Source organism: Diadema antillarum, unplaced genomic scaffold (assembly GCF_040938485.1).
Source record: "Diadema antillarum isolate AM-2024a unplaced genomic scaffold, OU_Dant_1.0 seq00000119_RagTag, whole genome shotgun sequence".
In the NCBI taxonomy this organism is placed as follows: Eukaryota; Metazoa; Echinodermata; class Echinoidea; order Diadematoida; family Diadematidae; genus Diadema; species Diadema antillarum.
The window spans coordinates 2,407,107-2,431,900 of record NW_027271200.1 but is presented as its reverse complement, the minus strand read 5'-3'; the positions used below and the strand labels follow the sequence as shown (position 1 = coordinate 2,431,900).

The 24,794-nt window shown below is 38.2% G+C and overlaps 1 protein-coding gene across 1 annotated transcript; it reads left to right on the top strand.

Annotated features, from left to right (window-relative positions):
- The first annotated feature begins 1,580 nt into the window (after nucleotides 1-1,580).
- LOC139727107 (CUE domain-containing protein 2-A-like) lies at nucleotides 1,581-23,804 on the top strand. Its single transcript, XM_071638085.1, has 8 exons — nucleotides 1,581-1,680; nucleotides 4,588-4,706; nucleotides 8,597-8,728; nucleotides 9,407-9,468; nucleotides 10,854-11,002; nucleotides 13,037-13,219; nucleotides 18,125-18,244; nucleotides 23,240-23,804. The coding sequence occupies exons 2-8, from the start codon at nucleotides 4,612-4,614 to the stop codon at nucleotides 23,384-23,386; spliced, it is 888 nt and encodes a 295-aa protein (XP_071494186.1). The 5' UTR covers nucleotides 1,581-1,680; nucleotides 4,588-4,611; the 3' UTR covers nucleotides 23,387-23,804.
- The last annotated feature ends 990 nt before the right edge of the window (nucleotides 23,805-24,794 follow it).

Below are 24,794 nucleotides of genomic sequence, written 5' to 3'. Positions count from 1 at the left end.
AGCTATAACGCCCCCCCCCCCCCCTCGATTTTTTTTTTCTTTTTAATTCTTTAGCTTTAAAAAGTGACTGTACAGTACTGGTGGAGGTGGGGATTCATGTTTTGAACATTCCTAAGTGAGATAATGAGAAACCTCTAATGAAATATGAAAGAGCATGTAATTTTAAGAAGGATTCAACGTTTATTTGATGAACATTGGTTTTCAAATGGCTGAGATATCCAAAAAAGTGATAAAGGTGACGTGCCACGCCTTTTATTAGGATCTCTTTGTTTCACCTTGCTTTTGGATATCTCAGCCATTTCAAAACCGATTTTCATCAAACAAACTTTTGATACCCCTTAGAATTGCATGCTCTTTGACATCTCATAGAGTGGTTTCTGAATATCTCGCAAAACGTTAAAAGCTAAATCCTCACCTCGACCAGAACTGTACACAAAGGGGGAGGGGGCGCGCGCCCTGTGCGCTCCCCTCCTGGATCCATCACTGGGGTTGTGATAGAGTTTTAGGCTTAGTTTGATCATGATAAGATTAGGATTTGGGTCAGGGATATGTTTGTAGGTATAATTTATGTTTGGCATAGCGCTCTCTATTTCATGGGAGGATGTAGGCCTACCCTAGTTGTCGCAGGAGCAAAAGAAAAAAAAAATGTCAGGGAACCATGCGTTCTTGTATCATGTGTTTCTTTTTCATTGGTGGAAATAAAGTGTAACTGAATTGAATTAAATCGAATTGAATTTAGCAAATTGAATTGATTTTTTTTTTCAGGAACTGTAAAGAATGTCTGCTGTGTTACGGGGCCCTTCTGATGCTAGCTGTACAACAAAATAATTATAGGCCTAAGATAATGTTAGTGCCACTATAGCCCCCCCACTTTATAAAGCCCATTATTGAAATTCAGCTATGATAATTGCAACCTACCATTGAATGGCATGTTTTGCCATTGTTTTCCACTGATGTTGTTCTTTCCTCATCTGCTACCAACACACATATTTTTCGACTGATCATAAAACCAGCGAATATTATCTTCTGAAATATATATTCGAAGTCTTACTACAGGCCAAAATATCATCTTGAGCCAATAAAATAGTACTGCTGTTACGTGAAATTCTCAAGTTTTCTTCAAAGCTGAATGACCACTTATAAAATTTATTCATCAAACACAGCATAATGCATATTTTCGTCTTGTGGAAATGACTCCCACAGCATTTGACTCTGGATGCTGTTGGAATTATCGGGGGGGGGGGTGTGTTGCAAGAAAGTCGAAGTGCAATCAATTGCAAAATATCTATCGCAAACTTTGTAATAGATAGATCAACTGCAACTTGTAATCGATCGCTAGTTGCTGTTGCAAGAAGGGTGCTTGCAATTAATTGCAACTTTCTTGCAATGCCTTCGTACCCCCTTACTGGATTGGTAGTGGGGTCACGAACGATTGAGGGCGGGGAAGACTGAAGAGCAAAGAGGCCAGGGAACAACAACATGTTATGGTACAGGGACTACTAGGTGGGCATTGGGCATCGGCATTTGCGCGGTCGAATTGACTGTAATGTAATGATTGGCATAAATAGCGCCAGTTGTGACGTTAATCGTTGTTGTTGTGTGGGTAGAGACGTGCTACGTGTTTTGGACCTCTATTCTGCACCTTAGCAGTACACATATACGACAAAGGCGCGAGAAAAGGTAGGCATTCAGGTTATGCAAAGATTCCGTGCCATGATTAAGGTTATTGCGATGTCAAGGACTATCGAACAAGTTTTATTCATGGGGCTGAATTTGCAACTGACAAGATCACGATTCAGTCCCATGTATTCATAATCGTGTTAGTGTAAACACTGCTACTGAAAGACCGAGTGATCTAGACCTATTCACATTGACTATGTATGATAAACGTTTTGCCTTTCGGGTTTGAGTTATCCAAGCGACGATAACTATATGTTATGATACCATGTTAACAAATACCATTCAAGATAATGGTGCTAGTGAAGCTATAGATTTATGAATTTTGATTACTGAGATAAATTTACGTGGGGTGGGAAGGGAGTGACACCAAAACCATATAGACCAAAGGTCTAGATTCTATATTAATTTAGTCTAGTCTAGTCTAGATCTATACGGCATAAACCCTGTGACAGTGTGAGCACTGACACTGCATGCACTGAGTGGCACTGTACAGAATCCAACACCTGGCCTCTTGTACTTCTCATGCTAGATGATTAAATCTGTGTCATTAAAATAGAAATAGAATATGGAATGTCATCAATGTCTACATGTACGTAACTTGTAGTCCAGCTATAATTGTCTGCAAAGTGCTATGTTTATTGTTATGGAGCACTAGACATAAAAATCTGTCTGTCTGGAGGAGTCTTTAATCATTTTTTTCTTGCTTTTACGGCTCTCCTCTTGAGGGTGGAGGGATTCATTCCGTAAAGCCAGTTGTAGTGTCCGTAGAACATATCCCTGATGACAAGATACAGACCGATTTTTCGGTCAAATGGAGCACACACCCTACCTAAATCCAGCCGTACTACAGTGCACTCCCGTTATAATGAAATGCTCAGGACCGGCAGTTTTCTTTCGTTATAACGAAATTTCGTTATAACCGAACAAATACAATATATAACGAAAACAAGGAAACCACGTATATATATCATATTCTGTTTGTTGAATACTCATCATACACTGGAAAGCTGTGTGAAATGTGATGGAATAACTGTATTACAATAATAAACGCAAGTTCCCCTCAGAAACTGTGCGTGACACAAGGAGCAAACACACAGTGGTGTGAAGCGTTCACCCATGCTTGTTCCGCTACGTATTTTCGAAAGCAATTCGCATTTCGTTATAACGGAATACATTTCTTTTGTTTTTCTTTCTCTGTGGTGCTCGGAAAAGACTTCGTTATAACAGAAATTTCGCTATAACCGTGTTCGTTATAAGCGAATTTTGTACCATAGATTTTAATGGTGATAATTTTGGGACCAGAAGATTTACTTCGTTATAACGAAATTTCGTTATAATGCACTTGTCAATGTAATGACTCACACCACTACCCCCGGACATGGGTGCGTCATTTCCTCGTTTGGTCCGTCAAATTTGTGACCCAGGTGTTTGTCATTTTACCAGCTTTGTCCGTCAAATTTTTGACCGAGGGGTGCGTCGAAATCCCATCATTGTTGGTCAAAATTCTGACCGAGGGGTGCGTCATGGTACGTCACTTGGCTATGGAAAATAACACGCATTATTTTGAATCGAGGGGTGGGTCATGGTACGTTACTTGGCTATGGAAAACTGCACGCATTTTTGCACGCTACCGGTCCCGGATACACGTAACGCGAGTGAAATTACATTGAGCGCTTTCCCGCGGCAAGTGAAAATCAAAGTCGGGAAGCGTTTTGGAATAAGAGGAAAAAATGCTTGCCAGAATCTGGCAAGCAAAGAATTTAAAAGCCACCCTTTCTCCTTACATTTTCCCTCCAACAAACCCATGAAATCATGCATACTCAATCTCAAACCAGGGACTGTTCAGCGATGTAAGAACTTTATAGTTCAATCTTTCCTGTCGAAACGGCAGCAGAAGAACTACCTGCCGCATGCCATTTTCTGCTCGCGGGATAGCCCCACCAGCTGACCAGACGCGCGCGCGACGCTGTTAGCTAGCTGTGCGAATCTCTACGTACCGCGACTAGGCTGTAGTTACGCAGTACTCGAGTGGGAATATGAATGCCGTGGCGTGGTGTGTACCTACCTGCGTTGCAGCAGTATGCATCCACCGCACTAGCAATGGCCGCGCACACTCAGCGCATTCTGCACACAACATGTGATTGTCATGTATGGATTGCATGCACAGAATACATACTACTGTACGGAATATGGTAGCAGCAGCGTGATGTACGGTGAATGACAATACGGTGCTTACATGGTAAGGAAAACTTGTCGAAACTTTTACAAATTATGTGTACGAACCAAAAGAAAATGAAATTGCTTGAATAAAACGTATGCAAAAATCGTTTCAGTATTTACGGGGGTGCGTCAAATGTACCGAGGATGTCCGTCAAAAAAGTGACCGAGGTGTGCGTCACTTTCAACGTGTTGTCCGTCATAAAAGTGACTGTGGTGTTCGTCACTTGCAGCGTTATGTCCGTCAAAAAAGTGACTGTGGTGTCCGTCAAAAACCCCGTGTGGTCAGTCAAAAAATGACCATGACGCACCCATGTCCGGGGGTAGTGGGGTGCGTCATTACATTGACAAGTGCATAACCGTGTTCGTTGTAACGGGAGTGCACTGTATAATGTTTTGATTCTTACCACTACCAGGCATTCACTATACACCAGCGCAAAAAGGATCACCATTCCATGTCGACAAAGTATTTAGCTGATTTAAGTTCCAAAAGACAAGTGCTGTGGCACTATTCAAACCCTGAACCTTCTCTTGAAAGTGAATGGTGCAATATGCTTCTAAGATCCGCTCTGTAGATGAATGCAAGAACCAACGTATCTTATAATCATGGTATTTGCTTTGCTAAAAATACAAGATAATAAAAAGAATTCCACCTATGATGAACCAAATCTTTTCTTTTGAACATTCTAGACGTCTAGATGTTTGCCCACCACAATGGCATCTGCTGAGAGTTGTGATGCTGGCCATGTGTTGATACAGACCTCTCTCTCGGAGTTTGTTGCTGAACACATCCCAGATGCATCTCTTGAGTAAGTCACAGTGATAATGCAGGATGGTCCACAAGGGGCTTTTAACATGTTGTTGGCTTGCAGCAGCATGCTTGATTTATTTTTGCCAGCCATCCCAAGAAATTTTCATCATTCAGAGGCAGAGCATCAAGTGCCTAAAAATGATAATGTGCTGACACAAAGAAACTCAAATGTATCCACAAACTTCAAAACTACAAGATTTTATCCTCAGTTGCATCTCATTCACAGAGGTCAAATTTTAAAAGATACTCTACATAAATTTGTAAGATGGCACCGGAGAGTGTCCAGAGAATTCTTCCCAGGACCCTTTGCCACATGGAATGACAATGTGTTTCTAGGCAGTACTGTACAAGTGGTTTCTTTCGCGGTGGTTTTATTTTTGCGCTTTGAGGTTGAACCGCGAATTTAACATCACGCGAAAATGTTTTGAACTCGTGGCTTGTTACAACGCTATCATTACCGACCGCGAATTTAAACACACGCGAAAAAGTCGGCACCGATGGAAACCGCGAAAGTTTCTGTACGCGAAAGAAACCACTTTTACAGTATACACTTTCATGAGTCCCCCCCCCCCCCTCCATGCAACATTGCTGACATGCTAAAATTTCAAGTAGTTTACCAACCTGATAAATTGTTGACAGGTGGTAATGGTGATAGTGACAAATATGTTGATACTAGTGTTTAAGATGAAAATAATGACAACAGTAATGTGACAAAATGACAATGGCAATGTAGCGTTCACATTTCTTTCTTTTTTTTTGCATAAAACATTTATACGTTTCAAATGACTGGAGTCTGGTCAGACTATGTAATGGAAGATAACTATATGAAGTTTTGTGTTAGTCACTTGTTTAAAAGAACTTGTATTATTGGTTAACTTAGTTTAAATGGATTGGTGTTGTGTGCATGATATTTCTACCAACAGGAATGAGTGTGGGTTTTTGTTTTCACTCTGACCTTTCCCTTCTGTGTTTTTTGAACAGTTGTTCTACAAGTGTTTTTCTTGTATGTAATGCTGGTCGAAAGAATATTTTTCCAGTTTTATTTGTGGACAAAAGAAAAATATTCAGTTCAATACAATCCAATATTAAAAAAACATTCTGTCATCCTCTCCAAGAGAGGTCCAATGGAGATCAAGAAACCAGCATGTGGTTTGTTGGTCCAGTGCAAAAGTTTGCAGAGTAAAAGGACAAGTTCACCTTCACAGACATGTGGGTTGAGTGAATGCAGCAATATTAGTAGAACACTTCAGTGAGAGTTTGAGCAAAATCGGACAATCCGTTAAAAAGTTATGAATTTTTGAAGTTTCTGCTCAGTCACGGCTGGATGAAAAGACTACTATTGCTTGTGATATCACATGAGTACAATGATATAAAGAAAGAATAAAGAAAATTCAACATATTTCCATTTTTCTGGCATAACAAAAGAACACTCGACTTCTCTCTTTCAGAAGGCAGGGGGAATAATATTACCCTTAACATACGTCAGTAGCAAGTCGAAGAACCGTGCACTTTATTCAAAAAGTAAAGTTTTGTGAAATTCTCTTTTTATTTTCCTTATAGTTGTACGCATGTGACATCATACAATGTAGTACAGTAGTCTTCTCTTCCAGCAGTGACTGCGCAGATGCTTAAAATATTCGTAACTTTTGAATGGATTGTCCAATTTTCCTCAACCTTTCAATGATGTGTTCTACTAATATTGCTGCATTCTCTCAATCCTTACGTGTATGAAGGTGGACTTGTCCTTTAACGTGTTGGTCTTGAGGTAGTGATGGAAACGGAAAGTGCATTGCCCTGGCTATATTTGCTTTTAGTGGATAAGGCCATAGATAATCAATCCTGAATTGCCTGGTTTGAGTCTGCTGGCAATAGCAGTTGTGGCCATAGTAAAAACACTTTAGATAGCATTATAATATCTTTTTCTTTAGAAATCTGCACCTTGACAGAAATCCTGGCATGATATATGTAGATATATGTTTGTTTTTTGTTGTTGTTTTTTTTTTTGGTGTTTATCATTTTTATGAACCAAAGTTATCCTAGACTCTTTTTTTTTCTCCAGTTTCTACCAAAGTGGAGCATGGAAGCATGCATTAAAGCAGTTACTTGTAGATCAGTCAGATTCCTTTAGAATAAAATAATAATCAGAGATGTAAACTTTTACATTTTGGTAGTACAAGTATTTTATACTTTTTTTTTTACTCAAAATATTGCAGGTTTCATGGAAACTTCTTTTTCCCCCAATTATAATACTACACATGGGTATGTCTATTGCAGGAAAGGTAAAAATTCTGTTTCCCTCCCTTTCAGCCCTCAGAATACTACAATGCAGTTTAAAGATGGCATCCATGATTCATGAATAGAATGTCCTTAAATGTATGTGAAATATAATCAGATTATATCTTTGTAGAAGTTGTTCATAGTTTTAAATCCTGTTGTTTTGTCTTGGTTTTTGGTTGTCTCAGGCTTATTAAGGCATGATTCAGCGCACTCAGTGTCAAAGTTCTTTTTTCTTCTCACAGTTTACTTTCAGGTTGGATATAAATGCTCATTGTTGTGGACAGGAAACTGTAATGAATTAAGTATCATTCTAAATCAGTGCATCTTTTATTTGACCCAAACTTGAATTCTTTTCAGACAACTGTTTGCGGTCAATTCCATTGTGACTTATGGGACAAAGTGACAATTTTTGGCAATTTCAAACCAGTATTTTGAGAAAATAGTTGCATCAAATGCATTTTTCTCAGTTCATGGTTAGATCTATCATATCACAGTTTATGAAAACACCATACTTAGTTTGAGAAGTATCATTGCATTACGTACAGCAACGAAAAATTGCTGTCGTGACTTATGGGACATTTGAGGACCACCGTTTTTCACATGGGAAAGTAAGTTCTGAAATATTCTTACACACAGAGTCTCTGGAAAGATATTTTCTTTCCTGAATGTAGCAAAGGGTTGGTGCTTACCCTGAGCCAAGTGGTATGAATATCTACTCATTGGTACAGTAGCAGGATAGGGAAAACCAGTGTGACTGATGGGACACAAAAACGTGACTTATGGGACGCTATCAACTACCACATTTTGAGATTGAGAGAATAATATTTACTGATACCGGAACAAGTTCTAAAACATCATAAAACCAATCTATGACCAAAGAACATTCAGAAAATAAGCCATCTGAGAATTACACATGCTGTATTATGGTCATAATAGTGTATCAGAAATGATACGTAAATTCTGCAAAAATTGGCAATTTTCATGAAAAATGAAGGTTTTTCGGACATAACTCCACTCCATGTTCACCGATGTTCACAAATGAGGTATCAAAATATCCGTTGTGAAAGGCTGCCTTGAGTGAACAATACCAGATCATCTAATTAAGCTTCATTAATCATCTATACTCAATAGTTTGATTTTCATAAAATGCAACCTTTCCGTGGAATTGACCTTGCTAGTTTTGTGATGCAAGGTCACATGTGCAATGAAAATTGAGAGGAAACTACCATTACGTGTTCAGTTTGTTTTAATATCCTGTTACTGCTTTGTATTTTGCCATACATATTGAAAAGAACTGGTCATTATCTTTGTTGCTAACTATATTCTAAAGATATGATAGAAAACAACAAATGAACTGCCTTTTACTTTATTTCATTGATGGTTGTTCTGAAAAACCAAATTGTTGTAAATGGGCTGGAAACCTCTCCCACTTGCTAAGTAGCAAATAGGTTCTTCTAGAATGTTCTTTTTTTTTTTCTTTAAATTTCGATTTTCATGGCTGGGCTGTCATCTGTTTAAGGTATCTAGTCATGTTAAGAGATTTGAGCTGTCAAGATGAGATACCAAGTGGTTCCAATTCGGCAAACTTTTCTGCGTTTCTGTCCCGACCAGCGGCATAGATGAAATTGTCCTCTCCTACATGCTGGGCGTCCTGGAGGATCTTGGAAGCGATGATGGGTTTGAGGTTGAGAGTTTTGTGGAGATGATGCAGGCCTACATTCCAGGATTTGAAGCCGTTAGCAGGTATGATGCTCTACGTCCAGAGGAGTCATTCAGTGGGCATACAAGATTTCATGAGAAGAGTGCATCATTTCTTTTATTTCTTTATTTCTACCATTTTTTAAAGATGTGAACATGAAGACTTTCAATGGAAAAACAGATAAATGCCATCTTCATTTTTTTTTCTTCCAAGGAAGGTCATCATCAAATAAAAGAAAATAACCTCTTTTTGATGAAACTGCACTCTTATACTGTACATAACAAGAACCTTTTTGAAGATGTTATTAAGAATATCACATTTTATTTTGTTTTTCAGCAGAGTTAAACGTATCTTAAGCTGATAAAAATGATTATATCTATTCTTGCATTAAAACTCTCTATATAGATGTTTTTACAATTTTTTCATTATCATTATTATCATTTTTATTATTGTTACCAGGATGTAGTTGAGATTGTGCATTATGATACATGTATTTGTGCATGTTTATTTGGAGATATCTAGAAGATGTCTTTTAGACTCCATCATATTTGTAATGCAAGACATGACCAATTTAGAGGGAGTATAACTGCTTTGAAGGCTTAGTCTGGTTTGATCTTAAAAACTCTGTAATTCTGAGATTGTTCTACACAAAATGGATTTGGTAGAGCACTTCTTGTTGCTGCATTAAAGTACCACTTGGCAGTATCCGGTTTAATTTGCAGTGAGAAGATTTGTGATTGGATCTTCAAGCTTGCCGATGATGTCACTCATCAGAAAGAAAAAGGTAAATTATGCTTTATTGTCACCTTAACATTGTCACAACCATTTGCAGTTCATCTAAATGCAAATTTAAAGGTATTCTGTGGTGGTGGTGGTCTTACAAGGGTTAGAAGGAAAATTGTGTTTGATGGTGAAAGTGGGTGTTTCAGATCTCTTGCAATTTTGCTTTATAACTCGAATACTTGTCATGTGTTACATGTGAAATTACCTCTTTCACAAGATGAGCAAATAATGTTCTATTGCCTTTTGATCTCTCTGGAATTGTTTGTTGAATGTTGTTGGCCTTAAAGGCATTATTTACCATTTGCAGATGAAACAAAACCCCAGCTTTAGTGTTTCAAAATAGTTCTAAAATATGAGTTAGGGATAGAAACAACCAATGTGAAAAGTTAAATCAGTAGATAGATGATATATATTAATTGTTAAATATACAAAATGAGAACAATAGTTAATGATAAAGATATTTCTAGACTAAACTGTACACAGATATGGTTTAGTGTGGAAAATAGTGATATCTCCTTGTATATTGTCGGCTTTTTTACAAAATTCTTATATGGTAGGATGTTTTGTGATACAGCTGACCTATACATACAATGTGCATCAAATGTGATATCTCTAACATTTTTGAAATCACTACTCCCAATGGTAAAGAGTACCTTTGATGCTGACAGCGAGCTCAGTTCTGATGTAAGACATTGATGTTGAACACCCTAGCTTGTAGCCTCCGGAGAGGAGAGGAAAAGGAAAGAGTAAAGATTGCTAGTGTCACATTACTAGAAGAAAAAAAACACAATCTGTTTCTCCTAGTACAACAAAATATAGCCCATGTAGTAAATACCTTATCTGCTAAGATGTAATATAATTTGGTTTAGCAAAGTTTGTGTTCTGGCAGGCCTTGCGTGCAGAAAATACAAAAGAAGAGTGTATGGTTTCTATTTTTCTTGACAAAAGAGTACTGCGTCCAAGTAAGATCGGTTTTTGTATCGGCAGTAGATTGAAACTGTACATCCTCAGACAGCTTGTTGTTGTTTTTTATAGGATATTGAAAAAAAATAATGTTATTATTGCTCATGCCTAATGTAGACTCGCATTAGCAATTTTCAGAGACCAATTGAATAGACTGAGAGTTACAGAACCTGTGTGTTGGTAGCAAGTGTGGAATTAGTGTCAACGTAAATGATGGGATCTGTTTTGAATATCTACAAATATGTGTATATGTATAATGTGTATGTATAATGTATGTGTGTGTCTGTATGTCTGTGTGTGTGGTGTGTGTGTGTGAATGATATACAGCTGTACTATACTTGTGTCACAGAGCAAAGCTAGCCTATTTGGTTTTAAAAGGCATATTATATGTCATTCTGCATCATACACTGTATGTCCCTGCAGAGAACACTCCACCCGGATCTGTTTCTCCTTGTATGTCCCCCATCGGGGATCAGCCTGAATGCCTACCTGTCCCCGGGAAGACCAGGTCCACATTGATTGAGATCACTTCCAGCCCAGAGAGAAACAGTGGCAAGGGCCAAGTACCAAAGGTAGGTACATCTCCAAAATGTGATTTTGCTTCAATCTTATAGTTGAGGATTTGTATTGTTGTCTGTTATGATAAGGGTGGTGGTGGTGGTGGGAGGGGGGGGGGGGGGGGGCTTTTTGTGTGGTTGTGACACTAATACATCACACAGTCTTTGAAATTTAGAGCAATCTTATGTGAGTGCAAGATTATCCCTGCTTTTGCTACCCCATTGTGGGCAATATGCTGTTTTTCAATCAATTAAATCATTACAGTGTGAAGTTCAGACCACGAATCAAGACATGAGAAAATTGTGCGAGTACATGTAGCCACATCTGTGATTGAGAACCACAGCAACAGAATGGGATATGAGCATCATCTTTTCTCAAGAAGCAAACTTGTAGATTATCCACCTTGGAGATAACATACATAGTATGTTTGTGATGGGAGATGATACAGTGCATTCCTGTTATAACAAGCACAGTTTTAATGAAAATAAATCTCATTTCAATGAAGTAAAAATTCAGGTCCCAAAATTGTCATCTAAATATCTTTATTTACATTATTGTTTGGTTGGAAACATTTTTTTATTTAACAAAAGAAAACTACTGGCCCCAAGGACTTTGTTATAATGGTAATTGCCTTTACTTTGGTGTTCCGATATTATTTTGCGAATATCAATCACAAAATTGTAACAATGAAATGCGTGATATACTACTACTAAACCTATGGGAAATAACAATGTCTCACAGGCAATGGATTAATTATTATGTGCTAGCACTATTCTTGCAATGGGAATTGGTTTACTTTCAATGTATAAACTTTTACATGTCCATCAGATGTCCATCGAACCTGGTGCCAGAGTTGGATATTGCAGGACATTTGCCTTTTTTTAGACTGTTAGGCGAAACTGTGATAAATTTGAGTCAAAAGTTCATGTGGCCATATCATCCTTGCGATGCACAATTTTTTCTACTTCATGCAGATCAATGCAAATAAATAAACAAAGCAATTCCCACAGTAACAGAAGTTTGTTGCCTTTCTTAACCTTAAACAAACAAACATACAAACAAACAAACAAACAAATAGACAAACAGACAAGTGAGCAAACTAACAACCAAACACTCATCTAGCGCAAAAAACTTTTATTTGTTCTATTAATATCACATCAGAGACTATTTTTTTTTCAGACTGAGATGTGTTTTCATTGGTGAGTTTCCACACAAAATCTAGCAGGTTGAGAGTCATTGTATGAAATGCTGTCGACTTTTGTCTAATCAACGTAGCCAGTCATTATTTGACTTACATTGTACATTATGAAACAAACAAACAAACAAACAACAGACAAACAAGCACACAAACAACCAAACACTCATCTAGCCCAAGAGGCTTTCATTTGTTTTTCTATTCATATCACATCAGAGACTAATTGTTTTCAGACAGATGTTTTTTTTAATTGCTGAGTTTCCCCACAAAATCTAGCAGGTTGAGAGTCATTGCATAACATGCTTTCATCTTTTGTCTAGTCAATGTAGCCAGTCATTATTTGACTTACATTTTACATTATGCAAACAAACAAACAAACAACCAAACACTCGTCTAGCCCAAGAGGCTTTCATTTGTTTTTCTATTCATATCACATCAGAGACTAATTGTTTTCAGACAGATGTTTTTTTTTATTGCTGAGTTTCCCCACAAAATCTAGCAGGTTGAGAGCAATTGCATAACATGCTTTCATCTTTTGTCTAGTCAACGTAGCCAGTCATTATTTGACTTACATTTTACATTATGCACACAAACAAACAAACAACCAAACACTCATCTAGCCTAAGAGGCTTTCATTTGTTTTTCTATTCATATCACATCAGAGACTAATTGTTTTCAGACTGAGATGTTTTTTTTTATTGCTGAGTTTCCCCACAAAATCTAGCAGGTTGAGAGTCATTGCATAACATGCTTTCATCTTTTGTCTAGTCAATGTAGCCAGTCATTATTTGACTTACATTTTTTTTTGCAGACTGCCATTCTTATGCTATGATTGTTATCCACTTTCTTCAAGGATTCCAGTGATGAGGATGCCGATATGCAAATCAGACAGCTCCTCGAGATGTTCCCCGCATCCTGCGCATTGGATGCCCGCCGTTGCCTGGCAACCGCCAATGGTCAGCTGGAAGAGGCTGTTCAGTTGATGTTGTTGAGGGTAGAGAGTGATGACGACGTCCCAGTGGTGACAAAAGATGAGGTAGGAGGAAACTTATGAAGGCGCTGGAGTGTTGTTGACTTTCCTCCATGTTTGGCATTCAAGACCCCAAGAGGTCCGAATCGACTACACTCAATGGCCATCTGATTTTGAAAATCCTGAAGCTATGATTCACAAGATGAATATATTTCGTGCCTGTTTTGTTTTCTAGTCAAAACAAGTCTAGCACCTTCGAGATGATAATAAAAGTAGGGCCAAGTGTACTGAATGTTGATTTCTCTGTTTTATGTCTTGTTTTGTTCTGTTTTTTGGTTTTTTGTTTTTCAAATTTTGTGCTTATGTTGTAACTTAAGAGGGAGAGAGAGAAGAAAAAAAGGACACATTTGAAATGGTACTGTGTGGGACACAAGGTTCGGTAAAGGTCAACATTGCATTTTTTTTTTCTTAAAAATTTCACCAATTGTGTGCTTTGGGCTGATTGATGAAGTTGTCCTTGATGAGACATAATTTGTGAGATATGTAACACCCACACATACGTCCTTGCCATCACGTCACAGTACGTCAGAGGCCAACGGTAAAATCTCACATTACAGAAGAACTTTTGCTGCACTTCCGTCACTGTCAAATTGTCATACAGTCTGACCTCTCTTAATGTCTGGACATGTCGGGACCGGCGCTCGTCCAGATAAGGGATTTGGCCAGATATGGGAGACTCAGTGTTTGATACATGCAGCTGCTTACCCAATGGTACAAATAGTGAGTGTTAATGTCATTCATCGCCCAGCCAATGAACTCGAACCATTGCGAGTCTAGTCATATTGACGGCTGTGCATGTGACCTACATGTGGCAATGAGAGCGAGAGGGGCACGTATTGTGTGAACATGTCACGTCCTCATCAGCTGGTCTGCATTCAGAATTCTCTGATAATTTGCTCAATGAACAACAGCCTGTATGGTGCCCTGATTTAATGAAAAGTTTTCTGTTCATGTTCTGGCAATGATTTTGTTAGCTCACCTGAGCCGAAGGCTCAAGTGAGCTATTGCGATCACTCTTCGTCCGTCGTGCGTCGTCCGTCGTGCGTAAACTTTTTACATTTTCATCTTCTTCCGGAGAACCCCTTGACAGATTTTCACCAAACTTGGCAGGTAGCATCCCTAGGGGGATAGGATCTCAATTTTGTTCAAGTGGGCACCATAGCCCACCTGGGGGGGGGGGGGGGGGGGGGGCCCAGAGGGGCCCAAACCCCCTAAAATGAAGGAATCTTAAAAACTCTTCTTCTCTACAACCAGAAGTGATAGAGCTAAGTTAATACTATGAATTAGTACATCGATGACTGTAGTTTCAAGTTTGTTCATGGCAGAATCAGGGGTGCCCCCCTTGGGACCCAGGGGAGGGGTCCTGGTGGGGCCCAAATTGTACATTTTCATCTTTTTCTTTAAAATGCCTTGATGAATTTTCACCAAAGTTGGCAGGTAGCATCCCAAGGGGGAAAGAATCTCATTCCCATCAAATGGGCACCATGCCCCATCTGGAGGCCCCAGGGGGCCTAAATTTGGACCGAAATTGTAAATTTCTATCTTTTTCTTGAAAACCCTATCACAAATTTTCACCAAACTTGGCAGGTAGCATCCCTAGTTGGATAGAATCTCAATTCCATCAAATGGGCACCATGCCCAACCTGGGGGGCCCCAGGGGTCCTGCTTCCCCCCCCCCCCTCCTGTAAGGAATCTTTACAGATTTTCTCTAGAATCAGAAGTGATAGAGCTAAGTTAATACTATGAATTAGTACATCGATGACTGTAGTTTCAAGTTTGTTCATGGCAGAATCAGGGGTGCCCCCCTTGGGACCCAGGGGAGGGGTCCTGGTGGGGCCCAAATTGTACATTTTCATCTTTTTCCTGAAAATGCCTTGATGAATTTTCACCAAAGTTGGCAGGTAGCATCCCAAGGGAGAAAGGATCTCATTCCCATCAAATTGTCACCATGCCCCATCTGGGGTCCCCAGAGGGCCTAAATTTGGACCGAAATTGTAAATTTCTATCTCTTTCTTGAAAACCCTATCACAAATTTTCACCAAACTTGGCAGGTAGCATCCCTAGTTGGATAGAATCTCAATTCCATCAAATGGGCACCATGCCCAACCTGGGGGGCCCCAGGGGTCCTGCTTCCCCCCCCCCCCTCCTGTAAGGAATCTTTACAGATTTTCTCTAGAATCAGAAGTGATTGAGCTAAGTTAATACAATGAGTCAGTATATCGATGACTGTTGTTTCAAGTTTGTTCATGGGAGAATCAGGGGTGCCCTCCCCCCCCCCCACCCCCTTGGGACCCAAGGAAGTGGGATGGGATGGGGGGGGGGGGCGGTCCATATGCGGGCCTGAATTTTCATCTTCTTGCTGAAAACAACATAATGGATTTTCACCAAACTTGGCAAGAAGCATTTTTATGGGGATAAGATCTCAAAATGTTTGAATGGGCACCATGCTTTCCTTGGAGGCCCCAGAAGGTCCAAACCTAAATTAATGAATATTCAATAATATTTTTCTCTAGTTCTAATCAAAAGTGATAGGGCTTTAAGTCTTTTTTTTTTTTCTTTTCTGCAAGCTGCACAATCCAACATTCTATAAAGTACAGTGTACTTGGCAGGTATTTTTACCAGTGTGATGAAATGTGTAAATGGACACCATACCCCCACCTCTGAAAGCTACCCCCACCATAAGTTTCCAGTGTTCTCAGGTAAGAATCTGCAAGAATGCATGGAAGGTGAACTTGCGATACTCAGGTGAGCGCATGACCCCCCGGGTCTCTTGTTGTAGTTAATGTCTGAATGCACGTTATTTAGATAAAGATTTGATGTGAATGTATGTTAATTATGTTGGGAATGATATGTACTTCATGTGAGTTTGTGTAGGAATATTGATTGAGTTTGAAATCCCCCTTTTCCATGTAATTATTAGACTGAAAAAAAAAAATCACTTTGAGATGGCGCTCGCATAATAGAGAAATCTGGATGAAGGGAGGCCGGATAAGGGAGGTCAGACTGTACTTTATAAAAATGAATGATAACAACCTTGCTGGGGAACTACTGTGTGCTTGTGATTTGAAGACTGATATCTCACTGGTATTACATGTTCTAACAATTGAATGTTCACCATTGACACGTCCAACCATATACATTGGAAATTTTATTAAATTATGTGGGGGTTTTTTCGATGTTTTTAGCATATCAATGTGAAACTTCATTACTAATTATTAAGCTTTTAATCCTCTTTTTGTTCTCCACGTGATAAAAATGGAATCTGTTTGGAAGTAGCACTTCAACGTGTTCAAGATTTCATAATATTTTTATTGTGGAGGGTCAGGAACATCAACCCCTGATGAGTTAAACTGTAAAAGTGGAAATCTTTCCAGTGTGAAAACTACCGTTAGTGCAAAAGTAAAAGTATGCAAATTGCTTGTTATTATGTGAATACTGATGCTAATTTAAATTTTGATTCTGTGGAATTAAAAACATGTGAAATTCATCTTACTCAGTGAAGTGCAAAAAATTACTCATGCAAACATTTCCACTTTTTAATACAGTATCTCACTGTAATGCTGAGAATTTTCTTTAAAATCTGAATTTTAAAAAAAATTCTTGCATTTGAGTTTGTGATGCAGGGTCACAAATGTACTTGCAAGTAAATCTTCTTCTAGTTCAATGTATTTGTTTATGAATTCGTTAGACGACACAACTTGTAGTATCACATTTGAATAGTGATTATGCATAGTTTAGAGGAGCACTTTTCAAACATTTTCAACCCGCAAACATTTTTTCGAGGCTCAGTTAGATCAATATGCCTCTTATTTATATCATTTTTGGTCAACATCGCAGCCCACTGGCTTAGAAGCGCAGGTTTAGAAGACCCCTCCGCGTGTTCAGGTTGAGTCTGACAGTATTAAAATAGAAGTTTCCTTGAAATTGGATTAAGAATGAATTTACCACAATACAGTTCTATCAGTCATCATCAAATTTCATAAGCAAATAAGACAAGTAATGATGTCATTACCCCACAAATCTTCCATTGGTGGGTGCATAGAGTGGTTAAGTCATTTGTTTTGTTCATAATTCTACAACTATGATCCCCTTAAAGTTAAACATTGCTAAATTGTTAAGAAACTTGAACAATTTCACCCAAAGGCTACAATTTCTTCTTGAATCAATCTTTTTTAAAGAAGAAAAGAAAGGTATATCCTTAAGATTTTTTATGCAGATGATTGGGAGACTCGAGACATGATGAGCTCATCTCATTTGTATGCAGATGTGACTGTGACCAGTATAATTGTTCTGCTTTAGCCTGTGAAATTCTTAAATTCCATAATTTTCTTAAAGGGGGACCTCAAGACTAAGGAAGAGTTTTGTGTATCTGGTTTTGCTATAGAAAGTCATGCCAATGAAATACATGTATCTTTAGCATTGCTACAATTTCTGTGAAGAGGAAAACAATCAATGATGGCCTTAGCAGAATTGATCAAGTTTCTAAATTTCATGTGTGACTTTTGTCTGTGCGTTTTTATAATATGCATGCTTCCAGCGCTTATTGCCTCTAAATGATTAAGCCCAATGAATCAATACTGTTAAAAGAGCGTTTATTTCAGGATGGACGTGCAGTAGGGTGCAGAGTTTAAATAGCTATCGTGCTCATACAACCTACCGCACCAACAGTAGAGGCAAAACTTAATAACCACATACACATTTTGTTGTAAAGTATGAGGGGTGTATCTGTCATATAACGAAAATGAAGTTCGTGCCTGGCTGCACCTTGTAATTTTTTTTTTTTTTTTTTGGTCTGATTTGGAAGACTCATCCTTCTATTCTGTTTGTTTGACTGTACTCTGTTAGGTAACATCAACTTAAGCATGGAGCGGGTTTTCACTCTACAATTTTTTTTTTCTTTACTTTGTGCAGTGGTCCTCAAGAAAGAAGACGCATGATGACAAGAAGGTCAGAGACTCAATTCTGCAGAAATACGGCTACGTGGACCTACATGATGACACGGTCACCCACAAACCACTGGCACCCAAGCAGGTACCTCCACTTTACCTTTGGCTGGATGGGTTGTGCACAATGTCTGTGGGAATTTTAGGACCTCTTAGGGATTGGATTATCGAATGGGAATTTTTATGTTATTGAAATATTTAAAACCTGCTGCAACACATTAGTTCAAAAGAAAAACCGATAAGAGCTGAATAATATTTTGTGAATGAGAAAGACCATGATGTTTTGTTTAGGGAAATATCATTTGAGCATAAAGCAAAGTGAAAAGATGCCAAATATCACAACATGTAAAATTACTTGGTCGGAACAGTGTTTTGCACAATGGGTAATTTCAAATTCGGTACTAGTGCTATCTCAACACCAGCACAAACAATAATCTCAAATTTGCAGTCTTTCCGATGTGAGCAGATTGACCTTCAAAGTATGACGTACATGTAGTTCCAGTAGCTAGTGTTGAGCGCACTGATGACAATGGTCTGCTGAACTTAGGTTGTCTATTCTTGTCGGCAATGTCTGTGCTTTTTCTAAAGTATTGGATAACACCAGCCCGTAGGGATTATCAAATTTCAAGTCGGTGTTAGTGTTAGCAATGCTTGTATACGTACAAGACCCACTTTCACATTCACTGATGCATGTCATCTCCCCTCACCAAGTATGTGCATAGCCTATGCTTATGCAATAATGACACATTTAAAGTACACAAGCACTCTAGACATGGCCACATAAATCTGCGTGGGAGCAAAATTATTCAGATTATTGTATTATGGAGATGCTCAGAAATTTGTGACACCTAAATCCTTCCTAACATCACGTAATTTTAATAGACAAAACATTCATTGTTGCATCTTTTTATGTTTGAATTTAACCAAAGTGCGATCACTTTTGTCATTGTGAAATTCCTGCATGACTTCATGGTGGTGTGAAGATAACAGTAATTTTTGGGAGTCAGTAATTATGATTGATATTATTTGCATTAATATGACCAACAGTGTTGGAGCTTGATTTAAGGCAATTTGGCAGAAAACACCAGCACGAGCACTAGCACCAAACCTGAAATCACCCAAAGTTATATATCTCCACAGGTGTACCAAGGCAACAGTAGTGTTAGCCCTTCTTCTCAAATCATCGTTCTAGAATGGTTTTGCCAATTGAAACAGGAATGCACTGTTGTTGTCTTTCTGTGATACCACTCGCATGATATTTGTAGGTCCAGCGTGGCACTCAGCTGTGGATCCTTTAATACACTGAGACAAAAGAATCTCATCAATTTGGTGATGTTTTCTTGTCTAACGTTTCCACATTCAGTTGACAAATCATCAGTGCCTTACCTCTGCCCCTCCCACTCATCAACCTCCTCCCACACACGTGGAGGGCTTGTCGCCTTCCAGCTCTCGTTCGCAGGCGATAGGAGGCAGATCCAGCCAGCCTTTATCTCCTTCAACCCCTCCGAGATTCCCTCCTTCGGGGGGGCCCACGGTGCCCAAAGTAACACCGCGACTGATTGATAAACGATAACTTTTTTACCTCGATAACTTTTTTACCTCGCGTCGAATCATGACACACTTTGTCTGCTGGTCTCTCTGGCTTTGTAGGCTTTGAGAATGGTTTGCTTTCAACCGAGAGTGCACTATGTGATTTGCGACGTAGAATGTTGCCCAAGGACTGAATCGGAGAGATTGGGTGCGTCATCTATAAATTCTCTTTGCAGCATAGAACATGCTGCAGAGAGTTACTTCAAAAATATTTTTGCACCAAATGTCTGAGGTGTCTTCACAAGCAATGTGCTCCATTTTGTGAAAAAAAAAAAAATGCGCTTTTGCCCAAATAGCATGGACGTAAAATGTATTGAGATTGTTTGGGTAGGTGTGACACATGTGAACTGAGGGTTCAATCGCATGTGGGTTTTGTTGACTTTGTTTGGAAGTGGTTGCCAATGGTTCATTGAATAGGTAACAGAAAGACTGGTATGAAGGAATATTCAAGTGAAACATCCTTGCATTTGGATTGGCAATAATAAATAAAAAAGTGACCAAATCAAAAACATAAGTGACCCTCCATCAGTAATCCCACAGAAAGTTGATGAGAAGATTTTTGAGGTTACAATGAATTGCAAAATGAGAAACTGGTACAACTCATTGTAACTGGATCCTCCTAAACCACAAATGTGAATATTTGAAAATAAATATGTAGGAATGCTGCTAAGTAGGCTTTAAAGTTAGGGTTATTTTGTGTGTGGAGCAAAAAGGGGATTTCAAATTTCATAGGCTAACACTGTGTCATGCACACCTTAACAAACTCCATAGGTGAAAAAGATTGAGATGACCAATTTCTGGAGATTAAAAAAGTTATTCTACTAAATTAATTAAAAGCATTATGGATGTGAAATAACATAGGGTAACTGTTAGAAAAGACAAAACTCCAAATAACCTGATTAAACCCAAAATACCTAAAGGAAAATTAAGCTATGTAGCTTTCTGAGGTTTTGTGAAGCAGGGTCCGATCAAAACTTATTACTCAGCATTTTTTTTTTTCTGTAATTGTTTCTAGTGACAGTGTGCAAGTGTTAATGGTTGATGAATAAAACATGCTTGCTTAGAGGACAAGTTGAACTTTAATATACATGTGGACTGAGTGATTGCAGCAATTATCAACAGAACATATCAGTGAAAGTTTGAGGAAAATTGGATAATCCGTTCCAAAGTTATGAATTTTTAAAGTTTCTGCTAAGTCACTGCTGGATGAGAAGACTACTCCAGGTTAAGATGTCACATGCGTAGAACAACATAAGCAAAATATAAAGAGAATTCCACAAAATTTCATTTTTGAACAAAGTACACATTCCCTCGACTTGTTAGTGATGTATAAAGGGTAGTATTATTCCCCCTAACTCTTAATATGCAAGAAAAGTGAAAACATGTTGAATTTTCTGTATAGTTCTTTAAATTGTTCTACACATGTGATATCACAAGCTGTAGTAGTCTTCTCATTCAGCAATGGCAACACTAAAACTGAAAAAATTCATAACTTTTGAACAGATTGTCTCATTTTCCTTAAACTTTCATAAACATGTTGTACTAATATTGCTGCATTCTCTCAATCCACCTGTATATTAAAGGTGAACTTGTCCTTTAAGTGTAATTTTATATCGTTGTTCCTGTTTAATTCTGTATTTGAGAATTTCTGTTGTAATTCTGTTGTATGCATGTCAGTCTTCATTCACTGATGATGCAGTTTAGCATATTAAAGAGAAATACATAAAACTTTGACATAAATGTAAATGGCATTTGAAGCATTTAGGCCGCTGATGCTGCTGAGATATACAACCAGAGAATTATAAAAGATTACTCTCAATGGATTAGAAAGAACACATTAAGTAGAACTACACTTGTATCCTTAATCTCCTGAATGTGTTATATCTTTGCATTCAAATGCTTTTTGCTGACTTTACTTGTGATACATTCTAATATTTTCTTAATATCCCATGGACTTTTTTCATGCTGAAATTTGTTTTGTCGTAGTTTGACCTTGAAATCATGACTAAGAAATATATAAATAGTGTGTATCCCAATCATGTAATTTATACTTCCTTAGAAGCCATCGATGTTTTGAGCTATTCTTAATGCCAGGGAGCATTGAAAAGGTTCACTATCCACTTTCCATAATTTTCCCTAATCAAGTCTTCTCCATCCGTCATTTCATGCAACTTGAGATGCATCCAATCTCCATTGTTTTGACATTACAGACCAGTGTAGTTAATCAAAAACACTCTCTACATTTTTGTCCATATTGTTTACTGAATTCATGTCTCTTTTTTATGCCTCCGCCACGAAGTGGTGCCGGAGGCATTATGTTTTCGGGTTGTCCGTCCGTCCGTCCTTCCGTCCGTCCGTAATGAATTTTGTGGACAAGGTAACTATCAAAACCTGTTGAGGTATCCTAATGAAACTTAGCATGTATGTGTATTAGGGGGTGAAGTTGTGCCTATCAACTTTTTGGTGCACATGCTGAAGGTCAAAGGTCAAAAGGTCAAGGTCAAATACATAAAATTTCACTATTTCCACCATATCTATTGAATGCCTGAAGATGTTTTCTTGAAACTTAGTGTATACATGTATTACCCAATTAAGATTCTCTGGTGAAAGTTTGGGTCATGAGGTCAAAGGTCAAAGGTCAAAAGGTCAAGTAAAAATATTAAAACTTCTATTTTTTCTCCGTACCTTGGAAAATTGTTCAAGGTATCTTCATGGAACATAGTATATACATGTACTGACTGGAAGTGATTATCTAGAGAATGTAGGGTTCATGGGGTCAAAGGTCAGGGGTCAAAGGTCAAGTGCAACACTTCAAAATTTTACTATTTCCCTCATATTTATGCAATGCCAGCAGGGTTATTTTTTTTTTTTTACATTTGGTGTATGCTTGTGTAACCTAATAGAAATTCTCTGGAAAGTTTTTTTTTTCTTCTTTTTTTGCCTCAAAGGTCAAAAGGTCAAAGATCAAGTGAAAGTGCTGAACTAACTTTTTCCTCCATATCTCGGAAGTGGCTCAAGTTCTCTTGAAACTTAGTACATATTATGCATGTTCTACCTGAAAGTGATTATCTTATGAATTTTAGGGTCAAGGGCCAGATGAAAATGGTAACAATTTACTATTCTATTCAGAAATTGCACTTTTTCTCCACACCTGTACCTTGAAAATTACTCAATGCCTAAATGTATGAATGGGTCAAAGTCAAGTTAAAGTCCTTAAATCCCTAGATACATGCTCTCCTATTCACCCAATTAAACCTAGGTCAAGGAAGGTGAACATTCAACACATTTGTGACAAACTTGTCATTTCAATATTTTGCCAATTTTGTGAAAATGTAATCACACATTGTCCGCATGTACTATCTACACCTATTAGGAAAATCATTCATTATGGCGGAGGCATACCAGTCGCCAAAGCGACATTTCTAGTCTCTTATGATATTTATATATTCTTTCCTCTTTCCCTCTCACACTCTTCTCTCTCTCTGGATATTAGGATAAAAAGAAAATGGTCAGGTACTTAAATGGTCAGGTGTGCACAACAAAGGGTGAAAAATTCATCGAGATCAAAAAACCGGTAACCGAGGAGATTAAAAAGACTTACATCAACCTGAAACCGGCACGCAGCTACCACTTCCATTAGCGTATGAAACGACCCGCTGAAATTCAACTCCTCCACGAGCTGGAGTCCAAAGTGCTTCGTGAGCGCACAATCTGCCAGAGGGCGTCTCCGCCGCACATCAGCCAAAGTATGATCCTTCCTGTCAGACGGAACCTGTTAGACAAGCAGCGATGTCAATGATTCCCCTTCAGCTCCTGCAAAAAAGGGCAGGAAACCCTGCACAAGTTCTCACGGTCATCTACACCAAGAAAAAAAAGGGGGGGGGGGAATGATAAGAAACAAAGATGAAAAAGAAAAGAAACAAAAACTTTGACAAGAAGAAAAAAAGCAACTGACAATAAGAGATTGGCTCTGAGGCATTTTTTTTGAAAAGCACTCTCAGATAAATTGGAGTCAAAACTTGACAAGTCTTTACTAAAAAAGAAGTACCACTGTAATTGCAATGAAAAGGATACCCATATATTCTTGTGTATAGAAGTACTACTGCCACTACTTTCTTCTCTGCAGAGTTAAAATGCTTCAAAGTCACAGTTTCTTGTTTTCATGTGCTTCAGCTACATCCCCCCCCCCCCAACAAACTTTTGGCTAGAATTAAAAAAAAAAAAGGAGAATGAAATATTTTGGATTCAAAAACAAAAGAAACAGCAAAATGGGCTATTGATGCCCAAGCTCCACCCACTCCCCTTCAAAAATTAATGTAATAAGGTAACAATTAATAAATGCATAATGAAATGATCTGCAGACCCCTGAATGGACATCAACACAGCATTTTATTCGTAACATATAACTACAATTCAGATCTGGGCCCCATTTCATAAAACTTGTTATGAGTGACAAGTTGTAATAGTTGTTATAAGCTACTGAAATCCTTGCATCTGTTTGGCTGAGAGCAAATTTGTCACAGAAATGTGGCAGTTGTCACTGATATTAAACAAGTTTTATGAAATAGGACCCAGAAGTAGTGGTAGTACATCCCGTGAGAACATTAGTTTGCATTGAGATCTTCCATAGATTGTTGTGTTGAAGACAAAATACCTGTCATGCTGTTTCAAAGGTCCAGCTTGTGGTCTTGACAAAAGTTCTCTTGAGAGCTGATGGGTTAAAGGACAAGTCCACCTCCTTAATCATTGCAAGTAGTGAAGCAGGGACCTCACCTCCCTGAATAGAAATATATTTTATGCCCATTGTTAAAGGACAAATCCACCTTTTATAAAGATTGAGAGAATGCAGCAATATCAGAAGAACACAGCAGTGAAAGTTTGAAGAAAATCGGACAATCCATTCAAAAGTTATGAATTTTTAAAATTTTTTGTTCAGGCCCTGCTGGATGAAAAGACTACTACAGTGGATGATGTTATAAACGTAGAACGAAAATATGAAGAAAATATAAAGAAAATTCAACACATTTTCACTTTTCTTGTATTATAAT